This window comes from Ambystoma mexicanum, chromosome 1p (genome assembly GCF_040938575.1).
Source record: "Ambystoma mexicanum isolate Mex_15411 chromosome 1p, UKY_AmexF1_1, whole genome shotgun sequence".
NCBI lineage: Eukaryota > Metazoa > Chordata > Amphibia > Caudata > Ambystomatidae > Ambystoma > Ambystoma mexicanum.
Genome location: NC_090921.1, coordinates 1,121,926,455 through 1,121,948,354, shown reverse-complemented (window position 1 = coordinate 1,121,948,354; position 21,900 = coordinate 1,121,926,455). Strand labels below are relative to the sequence as shown.

The following is a 21,900-nucleotide window of genomic DNA, read 5'->3' as shown; positions in this document are numbered from 1 at the left end:
CCTCTGCGGCTCTTCACTTGGTCATACTGCCACTTCACGTGCTTCCAAATCTGAAGATGGCTGCCAGAGGCGGTGCTTAGGTAGAGGGCAGTCATTGGCTGTGGTCAGTATGACGCAGAGACCAGTGATTGGTTATTACTACGAAAGACAGATCAGAAACGAAACTGATACTGGTTTTTTCTTTACCGAGGATTCCCAGCCTGACGACGGGGAATATTCATGAGCATGTGAATCCATGCCAGACCCATGCTGGAGAAGAACAGTTACAGGTAAGTAACTTGTTCCTTTCTTCCTTCTCCCGCTACTCCTACTAGCACCTCCCCGGCTTCTCTGCCACCTCCTCCTCCTCCTCCTCCTCCTTCTTCTGCTGCGTCTCTGGCAACTTGCTTCTCCTATGTGGCTTATATGCCACCTCCTGTTATCACCTCTGCCCACAATGGGGCCCCTCTTCCGCTGGGTGTACCTCAAGCATGTACCCCACCCGGAAGTCGCAACCTGCTCCACGTCGCTACTCTCAACTCCTGCTCTGCTGTCCAATACTCCTCTGATATCTGCCACCCCCTCGAAGAACTTGACCTGGATGTCCTCTCTCTCACCGAGACATGGTTCACGGGCAGCTCTGTCACGAGTTTTGACATTCTCCTCCCAGATGGCTACAAGATCCTCTCCAAGCCCAGAACCAACCGACCTGAAGGTGGAGTAGCACTGATCTTTCTGGAGTGGGTCCCTGCTTCTGTCATTCCTAATCAGGCCTACTCCTCCTTTAAATACCTGGTCTGTAGACTCTCTATCTCTCCTTCCCTCTCTCTGACTGTGGCCACAATCTACAGGCCACCGGTCCAGGTTGCCATCTTCCTCTTAGTGGGCTGACCTCTCCTCTTCTCTCCAGGCCTCTACTTCTCATCTTCTCCTACTCGTAGACCTCAACATCCACCTGGATGCTTCTAATCTCTCCTCTGGGCTCTTCCGCTATATATATATATATTTATATATATATCTATCTCCATCTCTATCTCTATGCCTGCACCTCTTGCTCCTGCGGCTCATCCACACTCTGACACAGCCCTCTCTAACCTGCATCTTTCTATCGCCAACACTCTGGACATCCTTGCCCCTGTCATGAGAATCCATCTAAAGTCTACCTCCAGGTGCAACTCTGGGTATAACCCCAACCTCGCCACCCTGAAACACAAGTGTAGGGTGGCTGAGAGGAAGTGGAGGGCTTCAGGCGCATCCTCTGACAATACAGACTCTGTCCTGTCCAAGAAGAGAGCTCACTTCCAAGCCCGCATCTTTGCGGCCTCCCACAACAAGGCTGAACGCCTTAAAATCTGCAAGGAGCTGGCCAACCCTTCACCAGTCTCCACCTCTTATTCCCTCCTAGGCCCTCTGTACAGCTCTGGCTTCTCACTTCACCACTAAAACTCAGAACATCCTGTCCTCGCTCTCCTCTTCCTCTCCCTATACCTCTCGGCCCCCCTCTGGCCGCATGCTCCTCTCCTCCTCCTTTCACCTCTTTCTCTCTGACATCACCTGACGATGTTTCTAGACAAGTCCGTTCTATGGAAGTGTCGTCCAAACGGGTGCTCCCCTGCTTCTCCAGAACCATCAAGGACCACATTGACACCCTCGCTCCAGCCTTGGCCGATTTCTGCAATCACTCTATTGCCACTGGTTCTTTACCCTCTCTCCTCAAGCACTTCCTTGTGCATCCCCTCCTTAAAAAGCCTTCTGCCGATCCTACCTGTCAGGCAAACTATCACCCAAATTCCTGGAAAAGCTGGCCATCTCCCAGCTTACTCTCCACATTGAATCTGTTGGTTGTCTCCATGACCATCAGTCTGGCTTCAGAGCAACCAAAGGCACAGAAACTGCTCTCCTGAACACCCGTGAAGATCTGCTCTCTAATCTTGACTCCAGCCTTCCTTCTATCCTCGTCCTCCTTGACCTTTCCTCTGCTTTTGACACCGTCAATCACGCCATCCTGATCAGTCGACTCTGTGAGAACCTGGTCATCACTGATCAGGCCCTGGACTGGTTGTCCTCCTGGACCGACCCTCTGAGGTCCAACTTGGGTCCTTTCACTCCACCACCTCTCTCTCCACATGTAGTGTTCCCCAGGGCTCTATCCTCTCACCCTGGCTCTTCAATGTCTACTTGGCCCCTTTGGCCGACCTGATCTATACCTTCTCTAACTTTCAGTGTTATGCAGATGACACTCTGCTCTCTTTCAGGCTCACCACAGCCTCCTCTCTCGCTCGTTCCTGACTGTCTATCCGCAATTCAGGATTGGTACGCCTTCAACGATCTCTGCCTTCATGCCATTAAGACGGAGATCCTTCTCTTTGGGAGCCATGCTCCCGCTTTCCTTGGGCCCTCTTCCTTAGCCTTCCTGTGAGGCAAAAAACCTTGGTGTCATCTACAACTCCACTCTCTCCTTGTCTCCTCGCATCACAGACCTTCCTTATCTCACTTTTCTTCCTTTTCCCCCACAAGCTTGCTGTCTCCAGAGCCTTGGTTCTCTTTAGGCTGGACTACAGCAACAGCCTCTTTCTCAATCTGCCTTCCTCTACTTTACGCCCTCTGCAACAAATTCAGAACAGTACTGCAAGACTTATCCTTGTCCTCAAGCCCAGGGACTGTATCTCTCCAGCCCTGAAATCTCTCCACTGGCTCCCGGATGCTGCAAGGGTCAAGTTCAAGACCCTCTGCATCATCCACAAGGCTTTCTGGGGCTGGGGCCCGCACTACATTCAACTCTCTTCCAAAATACCTTCCTTTTTGAGCCCTTCGCTCAGCCACCTCCAACTGTCTGAGGGTCAGACACTTCTCGTGGCAGAGAGTGGTGGGTAGATCGCTCTCCTCTGCAGGTTCATCCCTCTGGAATGGCCTCCCTGTCCCTCTCAGACTTGAGCTGGACCACCTGAAGTTCCAGGAAGAAGCTTAAGACCTTCCCTTTCTCCTCTGCTTTCTCCATCTCTCCCTCCCCTGCTGGCCTACCGGTCTTCTGCACCGACTGGTTGCATCGCTACCCTCAGAGTCTCACTGGGTACCAAGCGCTTCCTTGATCAGTCTCCCCTGCACTGCCTCAGGGCTTACCGCGCGCTTAGGGAATGTAACTTTAATCCATACAGTCCCCTGCCTCCTTGCATTTACCCAGAGCTGCGCTGCCGTGGCTGCACGTAAGTCAGATCATGCTGCCCTGATTGCACTTCCCTCTCCCTGGCACTCCCCTACCCCCACTCTCTTTTCCCTCTGCACTTTCGTTGGCGCACTTGCATGATCTGAATGACACAAGGCCTAGTAAGATCATTTGTCTTGTCCTCCCTCTGTCTGTCCTCCCTTGTCTTGTCGCGCTTAGAAACAAATATGTACAGGCGCGTTATAAATGACATATCATATCATGATGCTTTGTACGTCAATGTCCTCAGATTGTTTTTTTCCCACCAGTGGGGGGTGTAGAGGGCAGCAGAAAAAGAAATTAGACTTTGTACACACCTCAAGGCCAATCAGCACTGACACTCGACACCAATTGATGCAACTGCAGTTCACTTGAATATCTGTACAACATATGTGGTAAGTCGGACATAGGTGACGGACGAGAAGATATGTTTTAAAGTGTCTCACATGTATTAAAATAAAGAAAAGCCTTGTCTATCCCTGCTTCTACGATGAAGGTTTCTTATTCTACAAAATGGCAAACGGGTGCTCTTCAGGACGTCTTGAACAAATAAACCTTGTCCTCTGTCCAACTGACTGATCCTACCACAAACAATAAGTAAAACATAACTTAGTCTGATGAAGTGTTCTTACTCCTCCCTTTCTTGTATGTCTATTGTATGTAGACACATTTCGGATATAGGGTCATGCCCTTCAGGTTGTGTAACGCCCCATTGGTATTCCAGAGGTTCATGGATTTAGTGTTTGCAGACCTTCTCGGCCAAACTATGGGGGTGTACCTGGATGACATCTTGATTTATTCTGCTACTCTAGAGGAACACCAAAAAAATGTCTCACAGGTTTTACATCGCCTATAAACTAACCACCTGTATGCCAAGCCTACAAAATGTGTGTTTCATCAGATGAAAATGGATTTTCTATACAAAAGGGGACTCTGTGTCACGTTCCGTCATCACTTAACAGTGGGTTGCTGGGGTACTACATGGCACCACCGCTCTGTCACATGCAGTTGGAGGTTCTATCCGTGGTGGCGCTGGCAGCCAGTTGCCAATTTGCCATTCTCCTGGTGAAAGCAGGGGGCACCGCGACCGCTTGGAACGTCCACAGGAGCTGCCATGCAACGCACTTATGTCACAGCGTTGCCTTCTGATCTCAGGTCACGTGATGTTGGTTCACGGCGACGGCTTGTGGTTTCCCGGGCAATGACCCACACCGGCACATCTAGCTTCTGCTATAAAATGCTTACGGACTCGAGGGTCTGTACGTCTTAACGCTCCTGTTTATTCGTGTTTGGCTGAGCTCTGACCTGCGCACCTTTGTTCTTTCTTCAGGCTCCCTACTGGCTCTCTATTATAGCCCCTTCCCTTTCTACCCTCTTCTTGTGTATTTTCTGCCTTGTGCCCTTCCTTGCCTTGTTTTTTTACCACCTACTTCACTACAACCGGGGTGGTTCTCCAGCACTCTTTTGTCTTGTTTCCTACCTGGCCTTGGCCTTCTGCTACCTCCACCATTGCCATAGGGGTGGCTCCCTACTTGGCATCTTCTTGCCGTCGAACACCACCTCCCGGTTCAGTGGTTCCCACTGCCTTCACATCACGTTAATTCCGGGAGGTTAGCCCATGGTGTAGGGGAACCGGTCCCTAACCCTGCATGAGGTTACAGTCACTTACGAGGCAAGGGGGCTTGGTCCTCTGCCTGCATTGACCACAGCATCTTGGACATCGAGTGAGCCAGGGCCTCCAAGAAGATTGACGGATCACCTCATCTCTCCAATCAAAGATCCGGTAAGCAACGCCCCGGTGACCAGGCACTTGACACTCATGTCCCCCTCACCAAAGTCTTGCTGAGCTTAAAAGGTTTGTTCCTCAAATACAGCATTTAGGTCTGTGAGTCATTCAACTTTGCAACTTGTGTCTGTTGCTCACCCCTCCAGGGCGTTTCAGTTTCTTCTGAGCAATGGGTTTTCTTGGTCCAGCATGGACCTTTTGGCTCTACTGGCAGTCTTGACTCTAATTCTCCACCCTCCTGTACTAAAGGGTCTCATGAGCCCCTCATCAAAATCTTGCTTAACTAAGAAAGTGTGTCCCTTAAATGCAACACTTGGGGTTATAAATCATTCAACATTGTAGCTTGTATCTCTTGCTCTTCCCTCCAGGGTGTTTCGGGTTCTTTTAAGTAATGGGTTTTCTTGGTCAGCGTGGACCTTCTGGCTCTGCTGCCAGTCTCCTGCTTCTCATGTCTCTCCACCCTCTTGATTATCTGGTGGCTATTAAAACCTTGCTGGGTCTTTGTTTTGGGTTCACCTCTCCCAGGTGTTTATATTTCTTTTAGGTCTCTAATAGGCCATCCATCATATGGGCCCTCTGGCTCTTTAATCTGTCTGTTTGTCACTATTCTCCTGCCTCCATAAGCTACTGGATCGTTCCGCCCAGTGTGGGCTGTTCGCCCTCACTAGTCTTGTGGGTTGCGTACTGTCCTCGCCCCTTTGGGGTTTATTGGGTTCATCAGCCCTGCGTGGATAACCCGTCTTCACTGGCCGTATGGGCTCTGTGTTTTTGTCACCCCCTCGTGGAGTACTTCGGATCTATGCTATTTTCTGTTTCTGCAATAAGGTGTATATGTAGGTAGCACATTACGGGTACTTGGAGCAAGGACATGTGAGCCCCTCAGCATATTTCGGAATCCAAACCCAAAATTGCTGCTATCACAACATTGGTACCAGATGCATCAGTAGGATAACAAAAAGGCATTATTAGAGGAGGAGAATTGACAGTAAAAAGATTAGAGGCAAGGTACATCTATAAACTATGTGCAACAACTCTTGCCTTAAATACAGACAATGAATTGGATGATTTCCTTTAATATATTGCATATCAAGTTGAGAATGACATTCTGAGCTTACTTTTTTCTCTGTACTCTTCTTTCTTGCCAGCAATGTATTTGTAACAGATTTTGGGTTGCTAATAATAGGCTCATTACATAACGAACATTTTCATTACATTGCCATTCATGTTTAAATACATTTGGATTTTGTGAATTTGTAGTTCATAATATTTTTGAAAAGGAAAAAATTGTACAGAACATAATTTAAATACATATATACTGTCAAGTACACAGACTTAGAACATATAGCGACATTAATGGTATCATGCTTTTGTAAACACAATATTTTATTACATACAAATTAGGAATATCCTGCTCCACTACACAAAGTAAAGGACAGCAACATGCTCTGTATGACGAAACGAAATAAAATGGCGGCGTGTTATAAGACGCAAAATGGCACACTAGCTAGGCGGGTCTCATTCCTCATCCAACTAAAGGATGTAAATATTTTTCCTGTTAACATGGCTTGTAAAGTCCCAAATTACACTCTGGTTCTGGAGCCAGTTCAAACCGGACTCAATAACAGAAATGGACAAAGTGCAAGGCAAAACCCAGTTTTGGTAATAAAATAAAGCAAGGGCAACATACAAACATTGAATTCTTGGAGCTCTAGCTGGTTACATAAAAAAACAACGGTTTATATATTCAACATTTGTTATAACTGACCTAAAACTGTAATCTTAGTTACCAAAACCTACGGGGAAACGAGGATTGGTCAATAATGGTGATTGCATACACATTCCATAGGGGTTAATTTTCTAGTTGGGTAACACGTGTCTGATGGCTCCTCCTGCGACCACCTCCAAATTGATCAAAGTAAAAAGGCATAATTTCTACAATATGAAATTGGCTGGAACCTTGCTTCATGGACAGTGTAACATTGGAGATTGTCATTGGTTGGCTTCTTACTAACCAACCTTGGACAACTGACAAGTTGTCAAGACATGAGCCAGACAAGAGTAGGGGGAAGACGGGTCCACTGACTGCTTTCCTTTCAATTAAAGAAGACGCCATCCCTTATTTGTAGGTCATGAGCCAGGGTGATCTTTGTATTTAGCCTTGTGTGGCGTCTCGTCTGGGGATATGTGTAAGGAGTAAGGCAGGTGTCCTATCTATGTTCATTGCTAATGAATACTGTATTCTTCACTTATGGGTGAAGTGTGATGGTGTCATGATCTCTGCTTCCAAAAGGTCAGGGTTTTTCCAACTCCCTTGGAAGCAGATCCATAACCCAGGTTCCGAGTGCCAACCAGTCCCAATTGGGACCTTTTGGACCCAGTCCTGGCGCCAGTGGCACCAGGCTCATAAATATGCCCAGTCCCAGCGCTGGAAGCGCCGGGCTCATAATGCTTGGGTGGACTTACCTGCAGCAGACCATGCTGCTTACTTGCCTGCCAGTTGAGCCTCTGATCCTCTTCTGTTTGGAACTACTTTTCCTGTTGGGTGGGGCTGGAGCCACTCCCTAGATTCAGAACACTGGAACTCTTCTGGAAGGCAGGAACTCTTTTTTTACCAGGAACTCTTTTCTTACTTAGGCGTGGCTGTGGAAGGAGACACCTAAGCACTACAGGAGGCTATTTAAACCACACCCGGTGGATGAATCTTGCTTTGCGTTATTCTGCACCCTCTGCAGCAGAACGCTCATCGTGTCTTCTGCATCCGGTCCTGGGCCTAAGGAAAAAGGCTTACCATCCTGAATCCAGTCTTCAGCAACACCTATAAAGACAAGAAAGAACAGGTTAGCATTCCGGCATCTGAAAGGCAAAGGCTTACCTACTCTTCGTGCGCTCCGGAGGTCTTCACACTGCATTCCGGCATCTGAAAGACAAAAGCTTACCAACTCTTCGCACGCTCCGGAGGCCGTCGGCGCTGCATCTCGCATCTGAAAGACAAAAAAAGGTGCGTTTAAAGACATTGGGGAACTTTAATACTCACGTGCCATTACTCCTTTCCACATCTAACCCAGTGGGTATCCCGGCACCCTGCAGCCGCTCCGAACTTGTACCTGCAAAATAAAAAGACAGTTAGAGCGCTTCGTGAAGCTGGCAACAAGCGCTTACTTACGTGCTTCCAGGCGCTTCTATTCATCACACGGGCTCCATCTTCAACTCACTTCAGCCCGTCATCCGCCATCGCCGGAACCCTGCAAAACAAGAGACATCATTATTAAAGACTTTAAAGACATTTGAGTTACTCGAAACTTACCGTTCGTGCAGTAAACGACGGACAGCAGTCCTCTGAAGTCAAGAGGCCTGCGCTACCTAGCCAGTGAAGAAACTGGTTACAGCACCCTGCCCCGAGGCAGATGGAGAACTCGGCATTCACTTACCTAAGGTGAGAGCGTTAACCTGTGGGGGTCTACAGGAGAGGAGAAGAGGAAAGAGATAGGGACACCCCAATAACCCCAGTTCATTAACCCCGTATTTTCTATCTGCAGACATCTTACTCTGCACGTCAGGCATACAGGGCACAGAGGTCCAGCCCAAAGAGCCAACTGGGTGCTGCACATCACCTTTGAAGATACGGTAGTCGCCCAGTCAAGACCGGCGCCTCTGCGAGATTCAGGTGAGCGTTACAGAACGCAAAGCCTACCGTAAAACTCTCGCCCAGGCGCTATGGAAACCTCGGATACTGACCACCTAGCCCGGTTACTTGGGAAACTCAGGGCACTTTCTTCGAGACTGTCCGGTGAAACCTGCCAAGAAGGCAGTAGGAGCTGCAGTTACCACAGTTACAAACTCTGAGCAGGGAAACGACCTCGCCCGACAAGAATAGAGGTCCTCTTGCCGAGCGTGAAAACCAGTTCCGTGACCTCGCATTTCGTGATACCTATGGTCCTCATTAGCCCTGATAATCCGGGTCGATTACATGCAATTGAAGCTTACGTCGACAGCGGTGCCATCGGCAATTATGTGGATCATGAAATGGTTTTGAGGATGAATCTAACTCTTTGTCCCAAGGCTGTAAAGGACGTCATTACTACGGTGGATGGTACGGAGATAGCCTCCGGGCCAGTAACGCATACCACTCAAGAGGTGACGCTAGTAAGTCAAGATGGACACCATGAAAAGATCGTGTTCGATGTGATCAAGGCCCCTCAGTTCCAGATTATTCTAGGAATACCTTGGTTAGAGAAACACAATCCACTGATCGATTGGCGAGCAAGAACGGTCCAGTTTCCAGAATGTGTCTCTACGTGTCACCCTCCACCTGGTGTTGCACTGGCAGCAATTTCTTCAGAGACTCCCCAGTTACCTCCCGAATACCTAGAATACCAAGATGTTTTCCGGAAGGAGCAGGCTAACTCTCTACCTCCTCATAGGTCTTATGACTGCCAGATAGACCTGATACCTGGATCTACTCCTCCTTGTAGTAGAATTTATGCCCTCACCGAGCCTGAGAACCTTCACCTTCGACCATACCTGGATCAATACCTGGCAAATGGGTTTATTCGTCCCTCCAAGTCCCCTGCCTCTTCAGCTTTGTTCTTCGTTCCAAAAAAGGAAGGAGACCTTAGAACTTGTATCGATTATCGCTCCCTGAACCAGATCACCGTTAAGAATAGATATCCGTTACCTTTGATCCCTGAACTCCTGGACCAAGTCAGAAAAGCATGCATATATACAAAGCTGGATCTTAGAGGAGCTTACCACTTGGTACGAGTAAAAGAGGGCGATGAATGGAAGACGGCCTTCCGCACCAAGTATGGGCTATTTGAATATCGGGTCATGCCCTTCGGACTTTGCAATGCCCCGGCCGCCTTTCAATATTTTATGAACTATGTCCTCAGAGAGCTCATAGATGTGTGTGTTGTTGTTTACATCAACGACATTCTCGTTTATTCTTCATCGGAATCTGAACATCGGAAACACGTGAAAATGGTCCTCGAAAGATTGCGTCAACACAAACTTTTCGCTAAGTTGGAAAAATGTGTTTTCAACGTGACTGAAGTTGAATTCTTGGGATTCATATTATCACCTGGCGGAGTGCGTATGGATTCAAAGAAGGTCGATGCAGTTCTCAAATGGCCATCACCATCCTCCGTAAAAGGTGTGCAAAGCATGTTAGGCTTCGCTAACTTTTACCGCAGGTTTATCCCCGAGTTCTCTCGAATAGTCCAGCCCATCACTGCCTTGTTAAAGAAAAACAAACGTTTTGAATGGTCTACCGAGGCGGAACAAGCTTTCCAGGATTTGAAGACTAAATTTATCTCTGCACCAATCTTAAAACACCCTCGCCCGAACTCCCCTATATCGTGGAAACTGATGCTTCAAGCCTTGCCATGGGGGCAGTTCTATCACAAAAGGACCCGGTAACCAATCAGTTGCATCCCGTGGCATTTTGGTCCCGCAAATTCTCGCCTCCTGAAGTCAATTACACGATTACTGACAAGGAACTTCTGGCTATCAAGTCTGCCTTTAAGGCTTGGCGGCATTATCTGCTGGGGGCCCGACACACCGTTACTGTGATTACGGATCACCGAAACCTGCAATATTTGAAAACCGCAAAAGCCCAATCCTCTAGACAACTCCGTTGGGCATTATTCTTTGCCGAGTTTGACTTCATAATTACCTATCGACCTGGTACCAAGAACGGTAAAGCCGATGCCCTTTCTCGGATGGGAGTGGAAGAACACTTGATCAACCCTAAACCTGTACCAATCATTCCCGAACAAAGAATTCTGGGTGTAATCGCCACAGAATCCATAGAGGAAGTTAAGGATAAAGCCAGGCAACTTGTAATTCCAGCAGACATACAGAATTGGCATCTGCAGGGAAAGGACTTTGCAGTAAAGGACAACTTATTGTATTTCCAAGAACGATTATACCTACCCAGCACAGATTTACAGAAAAAAGTAATCTCTTGTTATCACGACTCTTTAATGGAAGGTCATCCCGGTATAGCCAAGACCTCAGAAAAGATCAAGCGCTACTTCTGGTGGCAGTCTTGGAAAAAAGATATCAGAGACTTTATAATGTCCTGTGGAGTATGCGCCCAAAACAAGAGTCAAAAGGAAAGACCAGCAGGCCTCTTACGCCCTATTGACATCCCACCTCGCCCTTGGCATACGCTTTCTATGGACTTCATCACCGATCTACCTCCATGCTCCGGATACAATACGATTCTAGTAATCGTGGACTTATTCTCCAAGATGGCGCATTTCATTCCGCTCAAAGGCTTGCCAACAGCAGCAACTCTGGCCCGAGAATTTCTCGAAAACATCGTCCGACTGCACGGTTTTCCTTCGGTTCTAATTTCGGATCGAGGTAGTCAATTTATTTCTCATTTTTGGCGAAGTTGCTGTCGGTCGGCGCAAATTGATGTGAGACTATCGACCAGTCACCACCCTCAGACCGACGGACAAACCGAGAGGACCAATCAAACTCTGGAACAGTATTTACGCTGCATGCTGCAACAAACTGAAAAAACTTGGAAAGATATCCTTTGGATAGCCGAGTATGCCTACAATAACTCTGTCCATTCGGGAACTGGGAAAACCCCGTTTTTTCTTTTGTACGGCAGTCACCCTCGAACCTCGGAGTTGGATCCCCTCCAAGATTTTGAAACACCAGCAGTAGACTACCTGCATTCTACAATCACCCAAGCCTTTAAGGAAGCTGTTTCTCACCTTCAAAGGGCTAAAGAACAATACAAGAAAGGAGCAGATCAACATTGGAAGGAAGCCCCTCACTATCAAGTAGGGGATCAAGTCTGGTTATCCACCAAATATCTATCTCTAAAAGGGCCACGCACATTCAACCCAAGATACCTTGGTCCCTATTCCATCACTACCATAGTAAACCCAGTAGCGGTCAAGTTGGACTTTCCCCCGCACATGAAGATACATCCGGTCTTCCACGTCTCTCTATTAAAACCCGTGCAACCTCAAACCCGACTAACCAAATCTCCAAAACCTATCCTAGTTGATGGAGAACTCGAGTTTGAAGTCAAAAGCATTCTGGACTCCAAGATCTCCAAATCTAAACTATTCTACCTAATTGACTGGAAAGGCTACGGCCCCCAAGAGAGATCCTGGGAACCTGCTGAATATGTCCACGCTCCTCGCCTAATCAAAAGATTTCACCGAACATTTCCTGACAAGCCAAAACCCCCGGAGAAGCCCGGTTTGGGAGGGGCCTTGAGGGGGGGTACTGTCATGATCTCTGCTTCCAAAAGGTCAGGGTTTTTCCAACTCCCTTGGAAGCAGATCCATAACCCAGGTTCCGAGTGCCAACCAGTCCCAATTGGGACCTTTTGGACCCAGTCCTGGCGCCAGTGGCACCAGGCTCATAAATATGCCCAGTCCCAGCGCTGGAAGCGCCGGGCTCATAATGCTTGGGTGGACTTACCTGCAGCAGACCATGCTGCTTACTTGCCTGCCAGTTGAGCCTCTGATCCTCTTCTGTTTGGAACTACTTTTCCTGTTGGGTGGGGCTGGAGCCACTCCCTAGATTCAGAACACTGGAACTCTTCTGGAAGGCAGGAACTCTTTTTTTACCAGGAACTCTTTTCTTACTTAGGCGTGGCTGTGGAAGGAGACACCTAAGCACTACAGGAGGCTATTTAAACCACACCCGGTGGATGAATCTTGCTTTGCGTTATTCTGCACCCTCTGCAGCAGAACGCTCATCGTGTCTTCTGCATCCGGTCCTGGGCCTAAGGAAAAAGGCTTACCATCCTGAATCCAGTCTTCAGCAACACCTATAAAGACAAGAAAGAACAGGTTAGCATTCCGGCATCTGAAAGGCAAAGGCTTACCTACTCTTCGTGCGCTCCGGAGGTCTTCACACTGCATTCCGGCATCTGAAAGACAAAAGCTTACCAACTCTTCGCACGCTCCGGAGGCCGTCGGCGCTGCATCTCGCATCTGAAAGACAAAACAAGGTGCGTTTAAAGACATTGGGGAACTTTAATACTCACGTGCCATTACTCCTTTCCACATCTAACCCAGTGGGTATCCCGGCACCCTGCAGCCGCTCCGAACTTGTACCTGCAAAATAAAAAGACAGTTAGAGCGCTTCGTGAAGCTGGCAACAAGCGCTTACTTACGTGCTTCCAGGCGCTTCTATTCATCACACGGCTCCATCTTCAACTCACTTCAGCCCGTCATCCGCCATCGCCGGAACCCGCAAAACAAGAGACATCATTATTAAAGACTTTAAAAACATTTGAGTTACTCGAAACTTACCGTTCGTGCAGTAAACGACGGACAGCAGTCCTCTGAAGTCAAGAGGCCTGCGCTACCTATCCAGTGAAGAAACTGGTTACAGCACCCTGCCCCGAGGCAGATGGAGAGCTCGGCATTCACTTACCTAAGGTGAGAGCGTTAACCTGTGGGGGTCTACAGGAGAGGAGAAGAGGAAAGAGATAGGGACACCCCAATAACCCCAGTTCATTAACCCCGTATTTTCTATCTGCAGACATCTTACTCTGCACGTCAGGCATACAGGGCACAGAGGTCCAGCCCAAAGAGCCAACTGGGTGCTGCACATCACCTTTGAAGATACGGTAGTCGCCCAGTCAAGACCGGCGCCTTTGCGAGAATCAGGTGAGCGTTACAGATGGGACCGTGTTAAGAATAATTTCACCCTTCATTTATTGGGAGTTTAGGTAATATTGATGGCGGCAGTGTTATGTTTTCTTATGCCAATGGGGACACTCAGTTATTCTTCATGGAGTCTTTTGGCTTATAGTTGTCCTGCACCTGGCTTTCAAAGGCTGGTTGTACTCGACTTTAATTGATCTGAGAGTATCCTTCTTGCCTCCTGGGGATTGCTATCTTATGCTTTCTGTGAGAAACCTGAGGGCATTCTCCCAAGGAAGCCCAGAGGATCCCTTATTCAGGTGGCCAGGGAAGGGTGGATGCTCTCAGATCCCAATCCTTGGTGTGAACGGGCGAGAGAGAGCACCTGGCTAGGGGAGCCCAGGGTTATGCTCGGGGTACTACCCCAGGTGAGGAGACGCTGTATTATACCTGGAGAAGGTGAGGACGACGGAGTCCCTGAGGCTTTTGTAGGCTGTACCACATCTACGTCCCTTACCTAAATCCAAAGACCCCTCCGTATACAGTAAATCCCCAAGGAACCCAAACCCCATTGCACTCAAACTACTTCTCCCAGAATCCCTGTTTTCCTGTGTCCGAATACTCCGTCATTCTCCTTCTCGTCCCTCTGATTATTTCCCGAATTCCCAGTCTGCCTTAAAAACACTATCTCTCCTATTCATTTCACAAACCTTACAAATCTCACCTTTTCAAATTCATCTACCCCCATAGGACGAAGAATATAATTTCTCATGACACCTTCTCCCCCATCCTACCCAGGATACTTGGAAACTCTAACCCCTGCGCCCCCCCCCCCCCATTCTGACTCAAAGACTTTCTCACACCCTGAAAGACAACGGGCTAACGCCACAGCCGTTTACCTGACATGTCCCCACATCAGGGTCAGGCAGAGTAAAGCAATTGACAAAAACTATACACACCTGACGGCCATTTCTCTTCACCATAAGGATAAAAGGTGGAGCACGAGAGCACACTACAAGCAAGGCAGACCGCATGACGAGACAGCTGTCCAGGACGGCAGTTCAAGAGGAGGAGAAAGGCGGCAAGAACCAAAGGGACGACAAGGAGAGAAGTGGCCTTGCCCCTTTCGACCAAGACCTGTGAAGCCTCTGTGAAAGGAATCGTAAAACTGTGAACAATAGCCAGCGTGTGCAGTAGCAGATATCAATGGTACACAGAGCCCTCCTACACTGATAACCAGGACTGGGAGAGATGCTTGCTACAATGGTACCATCCTTGACTCCAGAGACAAGAAAAGCCAAGCGGTTCATCACAGCCGGTGACTCGGAGGGAGAGCCGATAAGAAACCGAACTGTGTTGAGCAAAGGTTGCAGAGGGCAAAAAAAGGTGAATCAAAGAACTGTTAAAACTTCAGGGGAAAGGCCAGCTGCAGAGTGGTCCAGCGCCATGTGGGTGCTCACCCGAAACACTCAGGCTGGCCCCCTCACCCCCTTTTTGTTGAGACTACCAATACCAGAAGGCCCTAGGAGAGCCGCAAGGAAAAGGTCAAAGTGGTCCTAAAAAGGTCGAGTAAAACCCCCCTGTACAGTCGAAAGTCTTTGACCCGCAAATAATTGGAGAGCTAAGGGAAGTAAATCCTGTGTCGTGATAAAACAGAAGGAACTGTATAACAGGCAAATGTGAACCCGGCTGACGGATGCCTGCAGAACAAGGTGAAGCACGATCACCCCACAGACATTATTGTGACGAGAGTGAACCCGACTGAGGGATGTCCACAGTAGATTGTTCAAAAAGACATTGAGACTTGTGAATGCAGCAGGTGAAATCTTTTGAATAAAAGCCTTAGTGAACCCGATGGAGGGAGGCTAACATTCGAGAAGGGTCTGAACCTGGAAGAGTGGGATCCAGGGGTGAAAAGTCATCACCTAATGTACATATGGAAAGGAACTTTCTGTTTTGTTAATTTGAACGAATGAGGTCCTCGGAGGCAAGAGACTTTTTGTAGAAAAGAGACTTAACCACCGACGATCCTGATACCAGTGATGGAACTGTAGCCTCGTGCTGCGAAAGCCAGAGAGTGTGCTGTGCTCAGGAGTCCTGCCTTGTCCCGTGCTAATAAAACATGGGGAAGGGAGACCCCCTGCTAAAACATCCTGATTTATCATTTGCGAAAACTTTTTTGTTTTCTTGTGAACATCATCCAATACTTTTTTTGTACTGAGCTGCAAGGATTGGCAATAAGTTTTCTTTAGTATAGGCCCTTTTATTTCACAAGACACACTAGGAATGCCTTATCATTTTGATGGTTGTAGCTTGCTCCCATCTTAGAATTAGGTTTAGATTAGGCGTTTTTCCAAACCATTATACAATTTAATAAATACCCTTGAACTGTGATCACTTGTCTGTCTTGGCTGTTGCCACCATGAGATCCTTACATTTCACTTCAAAGTTCTGACCCTCCCTTAATTCGCGGTAACCTTGGCTGTGGTTGCCAGTTCCTGCCAGAGCTCTGCATGGACATGTATTTCTGTGGTTTCAGCATTTTGTGTTCGCGTGGAGCCTTGAGGCCTTTCGTTTGATTGGAAGCATGTTGAGGCTTCTACTTTGGAAAAGATGGCTTCCCATTACTGTTGCGTTTCTATTTTAGTGAGCTATATTCAGGTGTCGTTCATGTTGCATTCAGTTTATACATTGCTTATGTTAGCGTCCATAAGACATGAAGAATACTATGTTAATATTCTTCATGTTTAAGTGCATATGTTACCTAATGTACACTTTCTTCATGAGTGCACATTTGCTTTGTGTCTAATGCATGGAAATGTATTGTCACAACGTTAGCTTGGTTATTTATGCCATCTTCAGCTTAGATCATGTCAATCTCCTGATCTACCTCCATGGGATATGTGCGGTATGGTTGTCTTAGTAAGTAATGTTTCTCGCCTGTGCCGTATTGAGCTGGGGCGGGGGCAGAAGCTATGGATGATGTATTCATCTGCCTCTCAATACTTCTGATACAGGTATAGATTTGCACCACTCTTGACCATTTCCATCATATATCACACAGAAATATATGGAAAAGGACATGCACTCGAAAGTGCTGCTACGTCTGGATCCAAGTTCTTACATATAACATTGTGGCTAATTGAACATAATTTATTCCTTTCTCAGTAACCACCCAGATAACATTTAGTGTGGAACATCCTTAACACAACATGTATTATATTTTAAATACAGGAGGATTTAGACTGTTTAAATATTGAAATAATCTGTTTGCCCTTAATATAGTAACTTAATAGGAATATCCCGGAATTATCTATTGTGATAGACACAGATGAACTTTCTTCTAAGGCACATTTTATGAGGGCAAATTAATTTAATACACAGCTATCCATAAGTTACACTAATTGATTTTGTTTGTTTTTTCCTCTCACCATTCCTCTTGCATCTATGTTTCCTGTGTATTTAATCGACTTTTTGAAGAAGTATATTGGTATGAGAATTTCAATTAAAGGGATGGTTCGCCCAAAATGTTTTATTTCAAAAATAGATAGGCACTATTAAAAAAAATCGATTGGCAATGTTTTCTTTCCAAGTCCCTATGTAAAATTCTGAGCAAATCAAGCTCAAAGAAAGCACATAGGGGCATCCATTTTGTGAAATGGATGCCCGCTGCTGTGCTCGCTTTGGCTTTTGCGGCACTAATGAAGGAAAAGCCAGCCAGCTGTAGTAAACAAAAGCTACCACTGGGTGGATTTTCCTTCATTGGTGCTGTACGCGGAGGACGGGGACCGGAGACTACAGGCAGAAAAGCTGCAGCTGCATCTCAGTAAATGCTATTTTTTTTATAAAAATAAACACTAGCTGTGGTTTTTTTTTCTAAGTTTTCCGGGCTGGAGGAGCCCGGAAAACTTAGAAATAAAACCGCAGCTTTAAAAACGTGGTATTTATGTTTGCGGTAGCTTTTGAAGCGACCGCAAACATAAATACAACGTTATTGTGTTTGAAAACGCTGCTCTTTTTCTTTCTAAGTTTCTCAGGCTCCTCCGGCTCGGAGGAGCCTGAGAAACTCAGAAAGAAAAACCGCAATGTTTTCAAACAAAACCGCGTTGTGTTTCTGCCTGCCGTGGCTATCACTTTGGGTCTCCGGTGCTCCCCCAGAAGAGCAACGGAGACCCAAAGTGAAAGCCAAGGCAGGCAGAAACACAACACGGTTGTGTTTACATGCCGCAGTGTTTCTGCCTACAGCTAATTTCCCATTTGGGGCTCTCGGGCTCCCCACGGGGAGCCCTAGAGCCCCAAATGGGAAAGCAGATTTAGGCAGAAACACAACGCGGTTGTGTTTGAAAACGCTGAGGTTTTTCTAAGTTTCTCAGGCTCGGAGGATCCTGAGAAACTTAGAAAGAAAAACCACAGCGTTTTCAAACACAATAACGTTGTATTTATGTTTGCGGTCGCTTCAAAAGCGACAGCAAACATAAATACAACGTTTTTAAAGCTGCGGTTTTATTTCTAAGTTTTCCGGGCTCCTCCAGCCTGGAAAACTTAGAAGAAAAAACGCAGCTAGTGCTTATTTTTTAAAAGAAATAAATAGCACTTACCGAGATGCAGCTGCAGCTTTTCTGCCTGTAGTCTCCGGTCGGCGTCCTCTGAGTCCCGGCACCAATGAAGGAAAGGCCACCCAGTGATAGCTTTTGTTCACTAAAGCTGGCTGGCTTTTCTTTCATTAGTGCCGCAAAAGCAAAAGCCAGCACAGGCGGGCATCCAGTTCACAAAATGGATGTGCCCATGTGCTTGCTTTAGCAAATTTTGAGCTTGAATTGCTCAAAATTTTACATAGGGACTTGGAAAAAAAAATGCCAATCGTTTTTTAAAAAAAATATTGCCTATCTATTTTTGAAATAAAAAATGTTGGGCGAACCATCCCTTTAATACATAAGCAAGTAATGTGTCGAATTAGGATTGGATCACACATGAACTCTAATTACTGATGGAACTATGTTTGTGTATATGACAATATGAAATTGTTAGACACAGAAAGGGACTACATTTAATTGACTTGAAAAAGTCCAATGGGTGAAACTTATGGCCTTAGTCGGCTTGTTGATTTAGACATGGCTTGTTGATTAGACATACTTATCTAGACATGTTATTTCAAATGGGTTGCTGATTAGTCATATCTATGCAGATGTCATTTTGAATTCTTTGCAAATTATTGATGCTCTTGTGTTAATCAAATAACACTGGATTTTTTAAGACAAACTGGAGTTATTACATTATTGAAACATATGATTAGGGCGCATGGACCAAGGCATTTATGGTACATTAATTTTTCAATGGCATACAGTTGGTTTGCCATGACCCCTTTTCTATAGAAGCCCTTCTCTAATAATTGTATTCGTATTGCGGATTACTGGTAAATCTATATTCTGTGAGGTAGGGGCCCTGGAACAATAACTGTCAACCAAATTTTAGTTAAACTTTCCGCATAGCAGTAATTGCTTTAAGGAGACTAAGTGAACACCAAGCACTCTCAATAGATGAACCCTTTGTTGTAATGCACAAAGATAAGGTTCCGCTGGTCAAGCTATTTCAGAAAAAGAAACAATTTGAGGACATCAACCCATGAGGAATCATTAGCACCTGTACTTGTAGGATAGGGATAGGGTGACGGGATCACCCTTGTCAATGCTCTTTTTATTGTGGAAGTAAATACATTGCAATACTCCTAACCAACCACTATTGATTGTAAACGGGTGCAAGCCATGAAATGAATACTGAGTAAGTAACATTACTGTAAAATTATTTGGGTTTCCTATTGCCAGTTTTTTTTTTCCCCATTCCGGTGCTGTTTTTCAAGGGTTTTTCCTCCAAAATCTATATTAATCAGTTCTTACCCATTGTTTCCCTCAAACAATTTGCCAACAGGTGTGTTTTTTCAGTTTAATCAAAAATGTATCTTTTATGGTTGCATGTATATTATGCATAATTCTTTTGAAACGAAAGAAATCGCAGATTATGTTGATGCACCCTTGGTTACTTTGCATTTTTGGACCTGTTGTCCTGAATTTATAATGTAAACGGAAATGTACACATACAAAAAATCAAAGCATCACATGAGGTCTTGATAGGAGCTCAAATTAGTTTTACAGTGAACCCTAAGACATGCACTACCGAAAGTTATAATACCAGGAGATGGAGGAAGGGGAAGGCACATGGGGACAGAGACAGGTTCATATGTATATTTCTTATTAAATCTGCATAGTGATGTTACAATTTGTAATATGGAATTAATGCCCAGGGATTGTATATAGGTATTGCAGAAGAGTATAATGCATAGCCAACCACTTAGTTAAATATTAAATGCAGAAATATGAAGTATTTGGACATTTGAAGATGTACGTTTGCCTTAAATTAAAATACAATTTCAAACATGGTAACATGTACTCTCATTTACTCACTCCAGATACATACTGTGAAGTGCACTTCAGAATGTCTTCTGAAACGATGCATGTTTTTTTTTCCTCCTAGATTTTGAAGATTCGAGAAAAGTTGGTGTTTTAAATGGAAGTTGACATGCTCTAATTTGAACTCAAGCTTGCAAATATTGTCAAATGTTTACATGTTTTAGTCTTATTTATGACAAGAAATTTCAATGAACATTTGTACATTCTATTTTGTGCAAAGGTTTTTTATGTCATTAAACTACATTTTCTGACATTAAAGTTTTTAATTTTGTTACAAACAAATGTGTACTTCCTATGTCAGATGTTGAAAAGAAGCAAACTGCTAAATGTATTGGATGTAAATTAACTTAAATGCAGTCTTGACACATTATCTATCGCCTGTTTGGTACATGTAGTTCAGTGTGAAATCAGATGTTTGATCATCGGTACCCTGCAGCCTCTTTTCCATCTCCGGTACTCAAGATGTTCATTCCCTCCCTGAAATAAAATAAATTAAAGGACAGGAAGAGGACGCCCAATTCTCGAGCAAGGAAGACTCCCTGAATCATAGCCTTGGAATAATCCCTGGCACAAGGATTGTCCATGGAAATATCTACAATATACTGTAAGAAATATTAGTCCTTGTCTTGTCTTTTTTTAAAAAAAATAAAATCCATTCAAAATCAAATGTAAAACAAAATTGTACACAATAACCTAGGGAAGGGAGCAGGCCCCTTCAATATGCCCTAGAGCTAGTTGGTTTTCACACGTCCCCAATAATGCTCAGCACCCTTGTGCAGAGTCTGTCAGAGATGGGACCCAGACACCTTTTCCTTTTGTGTTCACATACATTTTCTTTTATTAAAATACACGTTTGTTCTTCCCCTTTGCCTATTTTTCCGACATCTTTCTCTGCATTCTCCTGCAGGCCTTAATTCATATTCTTTGCCCAGTGGGTGGCAAGCTATCGAGTGAGGATAGACACTGAAGCTGGCTGTATTGCCTGCCTCTTGACCCTGACACTTCATCTTGCAGATACTGCACTCGAAGGACTATCAGGTAATGCCTGTGTAAGCTCTTTTTTAGTCTTCATGAGAAGCAGCCCTGTGCCTATCCTATGCATTTGAAGGTTAAATAATGCAGTGCAGCCCCATCCCCAGAAATGTGTACAGTCTGTACAGCGGTCCACTTTCGCCACCTTGGAGTTGGCTTTACCAACACCTAGCCCAATCAGTTATTCCCAGCCAGAAATGCCAATCTTCTCCAAGGCTTCGGTCAATATGTTTCATGCTATGTTCTGTGCCAACCATTTTGCTGCCAAGATATCATTCAGTGCTGAGCAAAGACTATGTACTGATAGATAATTTGGTGCCTTTGACTTTGGAATTATAGGTATAAGGAGGTTTGTCCCCATCCTGCTTGATATCAAAGGACGAACCTTAGGCTATGGGAAGCATCATTGTGACCCCTTTTAATGCTTGGCTGACACTGAGTCGTATTTTGAGGACATGGTTGATGACATTCAGGGCCATTGCATGTCAGCTAGTAACAGGAGAAGTATGCAGAGGCTGCTGATGATTTTTGTTTTCCAAAGTCATGTCTTGAGGACACACTTACTTCTTTGAAAGGATACCACATAATTCTATGCAACATGCAAGTTCTTGCAGAACCTCTCCCTTTGACAATTCTGTGTTCCCAATGTTTCTGAAAAGGGATGCCGTCACAGGAGTAGAAGTTTGTGAATAGACCAACACATTTTTTCTGGCAATGGTGTCTTTTTAGGCCAGTCCCGTCAAGACAGGAAAGCAGCACTGGGCTTCAGCCTTAAATCGAGTTTTCTTAAGAGAGGTTCCACCTGTTGATATG

The 21,900-nt window shown here is 45.7% G+C and overlaps 1 protein-coding gene across 1 annotated transcript in view; it reads left to right on the top strand.

Moving 5' to 3' along the window:
- BRD7 (bromodomain containing 7) overlaps window positions 1-20,337 on the top strand; it is a 718,458-nt gene extending 698,121 nt beyond the window's left edge. Inside the window, exon 16 of the mRNA XM_069604773.1 lies at window positions 20,120-20,337. Within this exon, the coding sequence (XP_069460874.1) occupies window positions 20,120-20,163 (44 nt within the window). The 3' untranslated portion in view covers window positions 20,164-20,337. The remainder of the gene's footprint in view (window positions 1-20,119) is intronic.
- The last annotated feature ends 1,563 nt before the right edge of the window (window positions 20,338-21,900 follow it).